The sequence below is a fragment of the Panicum virgatum genome, chromosome 1N (assembly GCF_016808335.1).
Source record: "Panicum virgatum strain AP13 chromosome 1N, P.virgatum_v5, whole genome shotgun sequence".
Lineage (NCBI taxonomy): Eukaryota > Viridiplantae > Streptophyta > Magnoliopsida > Poales > Poaceae > Panicum > Panicum virgatum.
Window position 1 is genome coordinate 12,039,429 of NC_053145.1, and position 14,007 is coordinate 12,053,435.

Below are 14,007 nucleotides of genomic sequence, written 5' to 3' on the forward strand. Positions count from 1 at the left end.
GATATGGTGAATTCCATGCTTCGGGATTCTCCTTTGCCTGATACCGAGAGGAGCGATGAAAGGCTCCCGGAGGATGGCGGAAGCGACAAGCTTCCAGAGGAGGAGAATGGCGAGAAGCTTCCTGAGGGAGGTGACACGAAGCTGCCTAAGGAGGCCCCTGCAGGTAAACTTGTACCACCATGTACTTAGAAAGTACTTTTCCATGCTTTTAACTCAATTAAGTAGCATATTGTTCCATCAGATTCCTAGAATCTAGGGAATACTATGGTGATGACTCAAGATGTGCCTAAGAAGGCTATATCTGGAGTGCGGGCGAGTACTTCCTTGGGAAGTATCTTGCCACAGGATAAAATGGAGCTTGCTTTCAAGCTACTGGGGGTAAGTAGTCGAACACTTCGAATACTTTATTATAGATCGAGTAGTATACTGATCTTTTTTATTTTTGTAGGAAGCATTGGGGCAGGAGGGTAACCAAGCCCAGGACGATACAGAGCTGAATGCTCTGAGAGGGAGGGTGAAGACGCTCTTGTCTGAGAAGGCTACTCTCCAGGGGAAGCTTAAGAAGCTCTCCTAATCCAAGAAAGGTTAGTCTTTAGCATGTACTATGCGTTCGACTAGTTGATCTGCTTGGTGTTTATAAGATTTTCTTTCAATCGAGTACACAGCTTTACAAAATCTTTAAAAATTCAGGAAAGCTTGTTACTGGATCTAAAGATACTTATGTACCAAAACACAGATGAAATTGAAAAGCTCAAAAAGATCAAGGAGGACTCTGACCGGGAGGCAGCCCAAGACCTTGTCAGAGTCCTGGGACTCGATGCAGTGAGAGCTCATAGAGCTGAGAGAAGTCAGGGATGCTGCCCAAGAAATAGCCGAGGTTATGGAGATTCTGGAGGGGAATGAGGACGAACCGCTCTCTTTGGTGGGTAAACTTCATAAAGTACCCGAAGCCTTTGAAAGCTATGTCTCCACAACCACCCGTCAGTACATAGGTCATGTACTTGGGTTGGTGAAATCTTACTGGCCAACCACTCGTCTGGACACACTTGGGAAGGGAGCCAAAGCTGATTGTACAAAAGAACAATTCTGTCAGTATTTGGAAGAAACTTCCATGGTGGCTAACCAGATAGTGGAGTCCCTGAACAAGCCTGAGTCCCCTTGAACTTTCGGTTGTAGGCTAGTTGTCGTGTGGCCACAAGTACTTTCGACAAATGTTGATTATTTGTGTAATATTTAAGTACTTGTTCTGTGTTAGGATTTGTGAAATCCTTTGATGTGTCGAGTAGTTGTACTCGAGGGTCCTGAGTGTTGGCAGCATCGCGCCTACTCAGTTATAATAGTAGATATGAAGAATTGTATTCGTAGGTGCCTCAGGAGGCAAAGTATTCTCGAATGGGGTCGAGTTTGTGTGATTCTGAATCAGAATTCTAGTGCTGACCAGTTAGGATTGAATCCCGCAGGATTAACCAAGTGGGAAAAGCACTATAAGAATGTTGAAAAGTCGTAGCTTAAAGCAAATTTCCTTTTCAAAGGAAATGCTTTGTTAGAGCGATGCTCATATGGACTTTGTTGTCCAATTGGGGGGAAAGCTCTTATAGAGTATTTAGAGAATTAGGAGCTTAAGATGTTCCTTGATAGATAGGTGAGAAAAAGGCTCTTGTCAACCTATTTTAGAGTATCAAGAACTTATTCGTACTCCTTGAGGGAGTTTTGTAGTTGACCAGTTAGGATAGACCTTGCTTGGTCACCCAGATAGTATACAACTGTTGTGAAAATATCCCGGACTACTCGATCTTATCGAGTAGTATGTCCTATACATGGTTGGATTGATTTCTAAAATAGGACTGTTAGGATTGAACTCTGTCGAGTTAACCAAGATGTAAATATTCTAGAAATATCCCAAACTTACTTGAGCAAGGCGAGTAAGGTGTCCTACCCAGGGACTGGAGTAGCTCTTAAGACAAGTCTGTTAGGTACGAACCCCGCCGAGTTGCCCAAGACAAAAATGTCGAAAGAGTATCCAAAACCTACTTGAGCCAGCGAGTAGGCTGTCCTTTAACCAAGGACTGGAGTAATCCTTAAGACAGAACTATTAGATATGAACCTCGTCGGGTTATCCAAGACGTAAATGTCGAAAAGATATCCAAAACCTTCTCGAGCCAGCGAGTAGGGTGTCCTTTAACCAAGAACTGGAGTAATCCTTAAGACAGAACTGTTAGGTATGAACCCCGTCGGGTTATCCAATACGTAAATATCGAAAGGATATCCAAAACTTACTCGAGCAAGGCGAGTACGGTGTCCTCAACCGAGGACTGGAGTAACTCTTCGGACAAGTCTGTTAGGTACGAACTCCGTCGAGTTGCCCAAGACAAAAATGTCGGAAGAGTATCCAAAACCTACTCGAGCCAGCGAGTAGGGTGTCCTTTAACCAAGGACTGGAGTAATCCTTAAGACAGAACTGTTAGGGATGAACCCCGTCGGGTTATCCAAGACATAAATGTCAAAAGGATATCCAAAACTTACTCGAGCGAGGTGAGTAAGGTGTCCTCATCCGAGGAATGGAGTAACTCTTCGACAGGTCTGTTAGGTACGAACCCCGTCAGGTTGCCCAAGACGAAAATGTTGGAAGAGTATCCAAAATCTATTCGAGCCAGCGAGTAAGGTGTCCTTTAACTAAGGACTGGAGTAATCCTTAAGACAGAACTGTTAGGGATGAACCCCGTCGGGTTATCCAAGACGTAAATGTCGAAAGGATATCCAAAACTTACTCGAGCGAGGCGAGTAAGGTGTCCTCAACCGAGGGCTGGAGTAACTCTTAAGACAAGTCTGTTAGGTACGAACCCCATCGGGTTGCCCAAGACGAAAATGTCGTAAGATCACTCGAAGTAAACCATGAAGACTACTCGATTGCTGCTCCAATGCAGCTTTTTAGAGTTTATGGTGGGGTACTTATTATATGAGCGAGAGCCAAGCAGTCGATTTGCGGAGGAAATCAACCTTTATTTTGGATTTGTCGAAATTACAATAGTTGTAAAATGACAGACTCTAACTCTTAGGACCTATCTCTTGCTCATTAGACATGAGCAATGGTTTACATGACTGAATAAGACTATTCGACGGTAGAACTAGTCGATACGATAGTCGACTAGATTTTTGGTAATGTCTCCTTCAAGAGAGGTACCCCAAGGGCCTTGCGGAGTGAGTTGCACTCGAAGATCATGTGAGAGCTCTTCGGGTGAATGAAGCACTTGCGTAGTAGAGCTTTGTTGATCCTGGCTCTGCCAAGAGATGTTTCCCCATGATGCGGGGTGCGCGGTTTACCCTGAGGACGGGTATTTGCCGTCTTGTATTTCTTGAAGGAAGAAGAAGCATGTGGTGGGATGCGGAAGTTGGAGGAGGGGATGTAAGCCTCTATTTCCTCGCGTTCCTTTCTCCTTGAAATGATGACATTGCGCGCGTCACGACCAACATTGATCACGTTGCGGAGGTCACAATTGGAGTAATCGTAGTTGTCACCCTGTTGTTCCTGCTGACTGTTGGCGAGGCGCTGGTGCCTGAACGCCCTCTTCTGGTTAAGCAGGCGGTGACGCTCGTAGAGATCTTCTGCGGGGTGCTGTTCTTCCAATTGTACAGTGACTGTCACTACTGGAGGAGGTGCAGGCGGATCTTGCTTGGTAGTAGCTTGGGCTTCTGTGATTGTGGGAGGAGTAATTTCTATGTTGTCGGAAAGGTACTCGTTGAAATCATCAGAGTTGTAGTCGTCAAGGTTGAGACGCTCCGTGGGATCACCCTCAGGTTCCTGGACTTTGGAGATGCGAACCATGAGGATTTCACGGCAAAGATCTTGAATCTCTTAGTCTTGTTTGCTTGAGGACGGGTCTAGAGGGGTGCTCTACTGGAAAGGCAGATCCGTTGGCTGTGAGCCAGGGGTATTGGGATCTAGTGTCTTCCTTAAGTGCCCTGTCCGTCCATGTGGCGTTGCATATATGACCAAGTTAGGGAGGGAGTCCTGGTCAGACTTGGAGTCCTTAGCCGAGTTGGACTCGACTTGCTTCCTGTACTGGATTTGGTCATCCAGTTCGTTCTCCGAGTTGGAAGAGTACTCGGAGTCAGAATCGGTTAGGCCACCGATTTTAGAGTATGTGTGCTTTGGGTGAGCGAGGAGCGGGATGCCCATCTCTACACGGAGGGCATTCTCGTTCATCCAATGTAGCCAAAATTGAGTGGGAATCAGCCCTTCAAGCTCCTTGATCCAGGGTTTGTTGAAAATCAATTGACTGGATTGTTCTGGAGCTTTGGCTTTTCCCTTTTTAGGTTTGGCCAGTTCCCAAAGGGCGTCAGCATGTTCGGGTGGATTGGCCATAGCGTCCATGAACAAGTTGATATTGTCAGACCAGTCTTCGAGATCATCGAATGGTTCAAAGTTGTCGAGACCGTTCATGAATTGATCAAAGTCCTGATCAAACGAGGACTCGGCTGGTTCAGGAGTCCGAATATGAGCAGATTTCGGTGAAGGGCCCTGAGGTATCCTGGAGATAGACGGTCCCATCCAAACAAGCTGGGGGTTTGTCTCACCAGATCCCCTGTAGATTCCTCCTCCCAATTTCTACTTATTTTGCAGGGTGCTTTCAGCTATCTTAATGCAGTTGGCGAACTTGGAATCCACTCGATCGATCCCTGAGAGTATATCAACCGACCTTTTCTGTGGCGGGTTCAGCACTTCTAGGTTTTATTGTGATGTAGATGAGCCAAGAGCAGTTTCTGCAATTTTGATGCAGCCCTCGATTGATCGTGAGACTCGATCTACTCCACCGAGTAGTTCTGAGACTTGATCTTGGGGCGTTTAATCGTCTTGAGATGAGTCAAGTATTTTCCTAGAGTTTTGGAAAAGTGGGGTTTTTCGGAATCAGAGTTTGTGTCGAACTCGACTGAACCAAGAGTTCGAGTTGGAGTTGACACATTCTCTGGGTTGTCCGAGTCCAGTTCAGGTAGAACACTTTTTCGTAGAGATCCGGAGATTTGCGGATGTCGGCGAGTTGGGAGATGGTTTTCAATTTAGGCGAGTTAGGAGTGACAAGGTGGCTGGAGAAGCCGCCCGATCCATCAACCATGCATGTCCAGGAACCGAAAACAAGGGTTGTGCCCTCGGGCACGTTGTTGGCATTGCTTAAACCGGCCATCGAATTCACTGATGAACTCGCCAAATCCCCTATCTGGCGCGCCAGTTGTCGGTGTTTACCGCCAAGCCTGCTCAGGGATACCCTTAGCAGTAAGGTTTGTAGGTAGGGATCGACTGCTCTGGAACTCGATGATGCAAATAACACAAAGATTTAGATAGGTTCGGGCCGTGAGTTGCGTAATACCCTACGTCCTGTGTGGTGGTTTGTATTGCCTTAGATGTTGATTATATCTAGAGGGGGTCCCTGCCCGCCCTTATATATCCAGGGGGACAGGGTTACATGTAAAGTCCTAGCCGAGTACAGTTGGAGTCCTACTACAACACAATCGGGTAGTTTCCTTTGTACTGCAGCTAGTTCTACGCCTATTTGGGTAGTTACAAAAGAGGTAAGGTACATCCATAAGCTATCCCTTACTCTAGAACATTCTATGCCTATTAGCAGTCCCGCTGCCCCGGGTCTGACACCTTCACCTTGCCATTCTTAAGCTTGCTCAACAAAAAGTGATGATCGTCAAATTGAGACTTATAGTTGAAAGGCAAGCTAGGAAGAGGGCGAGTAGGAAGAGGACACTCCCTTGTGTAATGTCCAACATCTTGGCAATGTTGACAATAGGAGCCTACTTCCTTGTTGAAGCAATCCTTGAGCTCCGGAGACCTTGGAACATTCTCCGGTGGCTTGGGGAAGGATCCAAGACCCTTAGTTCCAAAGTGTCTTGCATTGTTGAAGAGAATCTCCTTGTGCAAGTATTCTCCTCTTATCACATTGAACATACACTTGGTCAAGCTTTGGAGCTCCTCCTCAAGTTCCCTTTCCCTATCATGGTTATTCTTGGAAGAACTAGGGACATCATGATTAGTGAAAGATTTGAATACTCCACATGTGTTTCACAAGAAGTTGATGCATTGATGTTTTTAGTTTTTAGAGTTTTAAGTTCATCATCAATAGCATCAAAAGCAAACTCAAGTTCTTGATATTTTGAATTTAGATTAGCATAATCAAGCTTAAGCTTCTTGTTGGACTCTTCAAGCGATTTGTTGAGCACAACTACTTCATCATGTTTTTCAACTAGTTCATTGTGCTTAACAAGTAACTTATCATGATACTCTCTAAGTTGCTTGCTAGATACAACACATTTTTCATGAGTCTCTACTACCTCATTGTGTCTAAGAAGTAACTCATCATGTGAAGTCTTAAGCTCAACATGCACATTTTTTAAACACTTGAGTTTAGATTTAAACTTCTTGATCATGTCATTGTATTCATCTAGGAGCAACATAAGATCTCTAGGAGATAACTCATTTTCACTATCATCATCACTAGAGCATGAGTCATCGGAATTTACCTTGGGGTTACCTCTAGCCATGAGGCACATGGGTGGTAGAGGTAGCAGTGGTTCATCATCATGGATGGTGATCCCCACAATGACGTTCTTTGAGTCATCATCATCGTCATCGTCATTCTTGAGGTCTCACCGTCGGTGATCCACTCCCCAAGGAAAGCCTTGATTTTCTCTTTCTTCTTGAAGGACCTCTTCTTCTTGTACTCTTTCTTGTCATGGTCCTTGTTGTGATCATGATTTTTCTTGTACCTTGGTTGATTGTCCACATCTTACTTCTTGTTGGATTCTTGAGGGAAATCATATGAAAGATGACCATACTTGCCACAAACATAGCATATCTTCTTGAGGGCATCTTTGGGCTTCCTCGTACGGAACTTGTTTTTCTTGGGGTCGAAGTTGTACCCCTTCTTGTTCAACCTTGACATGAGCTTTGTGGTCTTCCTCATGAGGAGAGCAAGCTTGGTGTCTTCATCACCATCCTCATCACTTGAGTCATCACTTGCTTCACTTGAACTTGACATAGGTGCCTTGCCCTTGCTCTTCTTGTTTGACTTGTTTTCGCCTTTAGCTTTGAGAGCAAGATCACCTTTGGCTTGAAGAGGATCAATTTCGCCCAAGAGAAACATCTCTTGAGACCGAATTTTCCCGACCACTTCACTCACTTGCAATGTGGAAAGATCTTTCTCATAGAGCAAGGATGTCACAATGTTGTACTTGGTCTTGTGCAATGAGTGAAGAATCTTCCGAATGATGTCACTAGTAGACAAAGGAGAAATTTCAAGCGCGTTAATGTCCTCAACAAGTATATTCAACCTAGCATATATTTGTTCAACTAGTTCACTAGAATGCATTTTGAACTCATTGAGTTTCTCCTTAAGTACTTGGTACTTCTCTTCACGGAGCTTCTTAGACCCAACATGAATGGTCTCAAGCTCTCCCCACACTTCATGAGCGGTTTTCTTGCTATGCACACGAGCAAAGATTTCTTCACTAAGAGCATCAAACAAAGCATTTTTGGCTCTAGCATTCCATTTTGTGTGGTCCTCTGGAACACCCTAATTTAATTTTCAGCAATTTATAATAAATTTAATTGGCTCTAATTAATTTTCTAAGGTTTATTGTGTTAGACTTGCATTTAATCTAAATTTTGTTCTATAAGTAATTAAAATTTTATCATAGGTTTAAATTTTGATGTTGCATTCATGCTGGTGCACACTTTCAATGATTTGAGTGTGGTTGAATTCAAATTTGTATTTGAATTCAAACCTTGTTTGAATTAGGAATACAAAAGTTTAGAAATAAAAAGAGAAGAAAACCCAACAGCAGCCCAAGCCCAACCCCTCTCAGCCCACTCTTCTCCTCCCTCTCCCAGCGGGCCGCTTCCCACGCACTCAGCCCGACCCAGCCTCTCCCCGGCCCACCTCCTCACCTTCGGCCCGCACCGGCGCCAGACCCCAGCTCTCCGGCACGCGCTCGCGCAGCAGCCCGCTCGCCCGCACCGCGCGTCGCCCTCTCTCCCTGCGCCCCGGGCCCACCTGTCGGCGCGCTCGCTCGCCCAGCGCTGAGGCCCAGCCTCCCTCCGCGTCTCCCCCCCCGTGTCTAACCAGCCGGCCCCGCTTGTCGGCGCTACTCCCCCGCTCAGCCCGCACGCGCTCCCCGCCCCGCCACTGACAGCCCGGGCCCACGCGTCAGGGTCGTCCCCTTCCTCCGCGCAACGGCTGCGCCTCCCCGCGATCACCGGCCGCGAACCCCGCGGCCCTCCCATCCCTTCTTCCTCGCCAAGAATCTCGGCCCTGCCTCCTTTAAACGCCCCACGACCACCCTGCGCCTCTCCCAATCCAGCAGAACGCCGCCGTAAACCCTAGCTGCCGTCCTCCGTTGCCCCGCCCGGAATAGAGCTCCCTCCACCGCCGCGCCTGCACTGCCCCGTCGACCCGCCGTCGACCGGGACCCTCGCTTTAGCTTCGCCCCCGTCCGGTGGAACTCCTCGAGCCCTCAGCACCGAGCCTGTGCTGCTGCATCACCGGAATTGCGCCGAACCGCCGCAGCAGATAGGTCGGTCCGCCGCCACGATTTCACGCCGCCGGCGAAGCCCAGGCCCTTTTGACCCCTGAAACACCTTCACAAGACCTGTGCGGACCAGATCGCGAGTTCCAGGAACCCGGAGCGCCGCTGCATCATCCCCGTCACCGAGCTCCGCCTACGCCGCCGCCCAACCTCGACGCCGGCCGCCCTGCGCAGCAGCTCCGGCCACCACAAGCCCGCGGTGAGCCTCAGTGCCCCCTGTAGCGAAAATGGCCTCTCATGCCATATTTCAATATAATGTTTTGGCGATTGATGACACACGCAACACTTGAACTAATGTGTTTGCTTAGATGATATACTCAGGCTTTTAGGTTCAAGTGATGACAAAGAGAAAGAGAAAATAGGCGTAGCAAGGCCCGAAGGTTGAACCGACGCCAAGCAAATTACACACGTCGGTGCATTGACTTGAGCACGTCTGGGAGTTTTAGTATCACCGGATGAACCGACGTAAGGCAAAATGTACCCATCGGTGCAATGACAGAGATGGCCTGCGGGCTAGGGTTTGGCACCGGATGAACCGACGATAGGAAGTTTGAATACGTCGGTGCAATGGCAGAAGCAGACCAAGGAAAATGCATACATCGGATGAACCGATGATGCACCGGTTAATGGCGTCGGTGCAGTTGTCCAGAGAGTTTGTTTTTCAAGGATCAGAGGACAGTTGCACTCACCGGTTAAACCGACGCTAACATTACATACACCGGTCGATTGCGTCGGTTGATTGCCCGTACACGTAACGGCTAGTTTTCAGTGGGCAGTTTAGTAACACCGGTTAAACCGACGATGGCGATTTGGGGAGCATCGGATTAACCGGTGTTAAGCACATTTCTGGCAGCTTTTCTCCAACGGCTATATTTGCTTGTGCTGTCTATATATACCCCCAAGGCCGCACCATTTGAGTGGGCTAGAGTTCAAAGAAGTATACTAGAGCTAAAGATCATCTCCAACCACCATAGAGCTTCATTGTACATCATATAGGCTTAAGCACACTTGTTAGAGTGCTTAGTGCTTGATTAGGGATTAGTTCTTGCGAGAGCTCCCTTGAGAGAAGTCTTGCTGCGGCAAGCAAACACTTGTACTCGTCGTGTGACCCTCCGACTTGGTGTGGAGTGGCAACGACACTTTGTGCGGGGAAGGAGGCCCCTACTTGGTGTTAAAGCTCCAAGATAGTGAAGACGGTACCGTGGTGACGCTTCGAGATAGATGGTGGCGGTGACCTCGTCTTTGTGACTTGGTGTCACTTAGCCTTTGCTTGTCGGGAGCCTTGGAGGCGTGGCAAGACGGTGATCAAGCGAAGAGACTCGGTATCACACTTGTTCTTTGTGAGCAAGTGGCCGTGGACGTAGGGAGGGACTTTGGTGTCCTAACCGAACCACGTTAAATCGTGTGTCTTGGTGTCTTCACGGGAGTTTGCATATCCTCTCCCTTACCGCTTTACTTACCGCATTACGTTTCCGCATTTACTCTTTCTTGCTTACCTTTACTTTCCTAGTTAGTTTGATTAGGATTGACTATAGGTTGCAAGTCTTTTGGGGTAAGTAGAGGGTAGCATAGATAAACCTTAGTCATAACTAGCATGTGTAGGATGTGTTAGGTTTATCTTATGCAATTAGATTGAGCCCTAGGACAGAAAAGCGATTAGCGACCCTATTCACCCCCTCCCCCTCTAGGGTCGGACACCCCGGTGATCCTTACACCCCCCTTCTCCTCCTTTTGAGCTAGCTGCCATGACCAGTAGGTCCTTCCCGAGCCCCGAACGCCGCACGCCGGCGATGCTCCGCCGCGTACGCCCGCCTCCGCCACCGCGCATGCCGTCCCAAGTCTCGCTTCGCTGCTCCGAGCACCCAGGTGGACTACACGTATCGCGTAGTCCCCTCACGACCCAAATCCCGCTTGATTCGACCCCGGGAAGGCCGGATTCAGGTTACTCCGGCGATGCGCCGCCGCGGGAATTGGTTTCCCGGCGACCCGCGCCGCCGCCGTCGCCCCCTTTCAATCCAAGCCGTCCGATCCACCACGTACGGCCACGATTAGATCCCTAGGACGTCCGATCTGGACCGCTGGATCTAGATCCAGCGGCCGTAATCCAGAGATACCGGTTCGGCCGGTACCTTATGCTAAAGAGACCCTGCTCTTTTTAAAATTCAACCCGCGGTCCACCTGAGTTCAAAAATAATTAGATTTAAGTCCTGGTTTTAACACGTAGCCCCCTGAGTTTCTTTAAAATAGTACCCGCAGTCCAGGCTTGAAGTTTTTGCGAGTTAGACCCTGAAGCTTTAGTTTAATTACGTCTAGGCCCTCGGTTTTAGCAGAAAAGTCCCTGGAACCCTGTTTTTATTACAAATGAGCCCCTGAAACTTGTTTTTAGCCTAGAAAATGCGTTTTAGCTCCGATTTAGGCGTTCTTTATGTCCACGCGATCGTTGTAACGCGTAGAATAGTTTTAGACTAGTTTAGTTGATGTATTGTTTCTTTGTTTTTGTTAGTGTTTGCTTGTATGCTTATTATTGTGCATTGTTTTGGCCATGTGTTCGTGAGTAGACGTTGATCCATCTGAGGAGCCCCAGTACCAGTACCAGGAGCAGCCGTCTTCTGAGCACTTTGAGCAGCAGCAGGAGCAGTACGAGGAAGGCAAGTGTAACATGAACCACCTACCACTTTTAAATACATTTTTCATACTGCATTTTAATACTGTATGCCTATAAGGATTTCCTAGCCACTTTATATCCTTTATATATATCGTTGGGTTGCATTTTGGTTTGTTGTGCTCGGTTGCTGCGCTATAACACACTCTGGTCCTTTTTAATTAATTTGATTAATGGTTTACTTGAACTTAATTCTGAGAGTGGCCCTCTGTGTGACTTGAGTGGCTCATGTCTCGTTAAAATTGGTTTTTGGTAGAAACATGGTTTAGGGGGCCAGCACTGTGCTTAGTGCTTGGTTGGCCACTCTCCATAAGGACCGGTTCATAGAGCGACAACCTGGGACAACAGCGCTACCACAAGACTAGAATGGGATAGACTTGGCTTACTAATTAGGTCTTTTTGGTTTGGAGTAGCTTACCTGCGGGGCAAGAATAGTAAGCTTCAATGGTCCCTGCTCCTCCGGCTGGTCTGTGCTTGGTTTGCGTACCTGTGCTTGTACCCCCGTAAGGTGGGCCTATCGTCGCTGACCTAACTCTCGCGGTTACGCCTTACCAACGAGATTCTTTGTAACGGCCTCGTAGTGAGTCGCTAGTCATCTCACCTAAGGAAGTGTGATGAACCTCTAGCGTAGCTCACGACTTGTGGGTAAAGATGTGCAACCTCTACAGAGTGTAAAACTGGTATACTTGCCGTGCTCACGGTTATGAGCGGCCCAGATCCTCCTTTTGATTAGTGGGGTTGTCTCCTTCCGACGAGGGAGGTGCCTCTCGGGGTTACCTTGGTGGCTTGGTTTGGTATGGTTCTCAGTAGTATCCTGATTAAATTTGATTAATTACTATGTAACTGGGTTAATGGTAATTCATCAACTCGTAGTAAATAGCTTTAATAAAATTTTGCCGACACTTAAAAGCTAATGCAGTCAGTCAGCCAACCTTAGAGCCTCATAGTTTGTGTTATACTTGTTGAGTACAAGTTGTGTACTCACCCTTGCCTCTTCTCTACTTTTTCCTCTTGGCTACGCTACTGCTGCTCAGTTCCTGCTGACACGAGGGAGTTCGCTCAGCGCTACCAGGACTACGAGGACTTCTAGGCGTTCGTCTCCCAGTCGACGTCCTTGTGGCGCCCTGCTCAGCTTCGGAGAGCTTTTATCGTATTTGTACTTCGCTTCCGCTGTATCAGACATTTTGTCATTATTGTAATAAATAACATTTGTATTTCGATTTATTATGTCTTATTCATGATATATGCTGTGATATACTGTTCATTCTGTTGTATATACGTGTGACTTGATCCTGGCACGTATATGATTGCTCGGTTTATGTTCTTTTATAAACCGGGTGTTACAGAGTGGTATCAGAGCCGTATCGACTGTAGGACGAAGCCTAGATAGAACTGGTCAAGTTTTAGGACTTCTTCTCTCCAATCCTTGCCTGCTGAAACTATTTTACTATTATACCCCTTGAATTCTATGACTTTTACCCGTCTTGCCTTGATTTCTCTCTCTGAAGAATAGTTTTCGTAGATTTTGGCCTGAATCAGTCATCTGACCACCATGAGTACTAGCTAGGTGACCCTTTCATAATAATACGATAGCACGTTCTGCGACACGTTGTGTTAGTCGAGTCGTGTGTTAAACTCGGCTAAGTCGTGAAATTGTTTGCTTGTTATTATGCTACATGTTTGATTTGGATTTTTGAATGATTGCATAGCTTAGTAGTTTAAATTTGTTTAAAGAAAATCACTTTGATGTTAAAGTTAACTAATTAATAAAATGAGTTAGATCGTTGGGGATAAAACAGTCCACTCTATCCTGTCTACTTTATCATGTCTGAGTCTTTTTCCGCAAAGAGTTATCATATCCATCTGAATTTATTCCTGCAATATCCTTACTCGTGAAATCTTTTGTCCAAAATCAGATGGTGAACACCAGGCGTGGTTCTGACCAGCAGGGGCAGAACAACCAGGGTCAGAACACCCAGGGGACCGGGATCCCGATGCCTCCGCCTTTGACTCCGGAGCAGTACTTCCAGCTCCAGATGCAGATGATGGCCACCCTGAACAACATTGTTCAGGCTCTTCAGCAGGCTCACACTCAGCCTCCGCCTCCTCCACCACCGCAGCCTCGCGACAGGCGTGCTGAGTTCCTGAGGGGTCACCCGCCGATGTTCTCTCACACGTCCGACCCTCTTCATGCTGACGACTGGCTCCGTGCAGTGGAGCGTCAGCTGGACATCGCCCAGTGCGATGATCGGGAGAGAGTTCTGTACGCAGCAGGACAGCTGCGAGGGGCAGCTTTGGACTGGTGGGAGTCCCACCCAGTTCAGGACCGCGAGGCTCTTACTTGGCTCCAGTTCCGAGAGCGGTTCCGCAGCCACAACGTCCCCGCGGGCGTTATGAAGATGAAGCAGAAGGAGTTCCTTGCACTGAAGCAGGTAATCTTAGATATAATCATTCAGCGGTTTCTTTTGAGCTAATGCCCCTTGTTCTATCCTTATGAATCTTGAGTTAATCTTTCGATATCTATCTGTCTTTGTCACTTCAGGGAACTATGTCAGTCACGGAGTATCGTGATCGCTTTCTTCAGCTAGCTCGCTACGCCCCTGCCGATGTTGCGGATGACCGCAAGAAGCAGGAGCACTTCATGGAGGGCCTTGAGGACTACCTCCAGTATGCGCTGCTCAACCTCCGCTTCGACGACTTCAACCATCTGGTTGACAGCGCGCTCAACACTGAGCGCAAGCACTTGGAGATGGAGGACA

The 14,007-nt window shown here is 47.5% G+C and overlaps 1 protein-coding gene across 1 annotated transcript in view; it reads right to left on the bottom strand.

The window, feature by feature from the left end:
• Window positions 1-6,788: 6,788 nt before the first annotated feature.
• The window catches only part of LOC120653303 (keratin, type II cytoskeletal 4-like), a 44,846-nt gene continuing 37,627 nt past the window's right edge, over window positions 6,789-14,007 (bottom strand). Inside the window, exons 2-3 of the mRNA XM_039931069.1 lie at window positions 8,650-8,802; window positions 6,789-7,574 (exon numbers count right to left, since the gene is read on the bottom strand). Coding sequence (XP_039787003.1) covers window positions 6,789-7,574; window positions 8,650-8,802 — 939 coding nt within the window. The remainder of the gene's footprint in view (window positions 7,575-8,649; window positions 8,803-14,007) is intronic.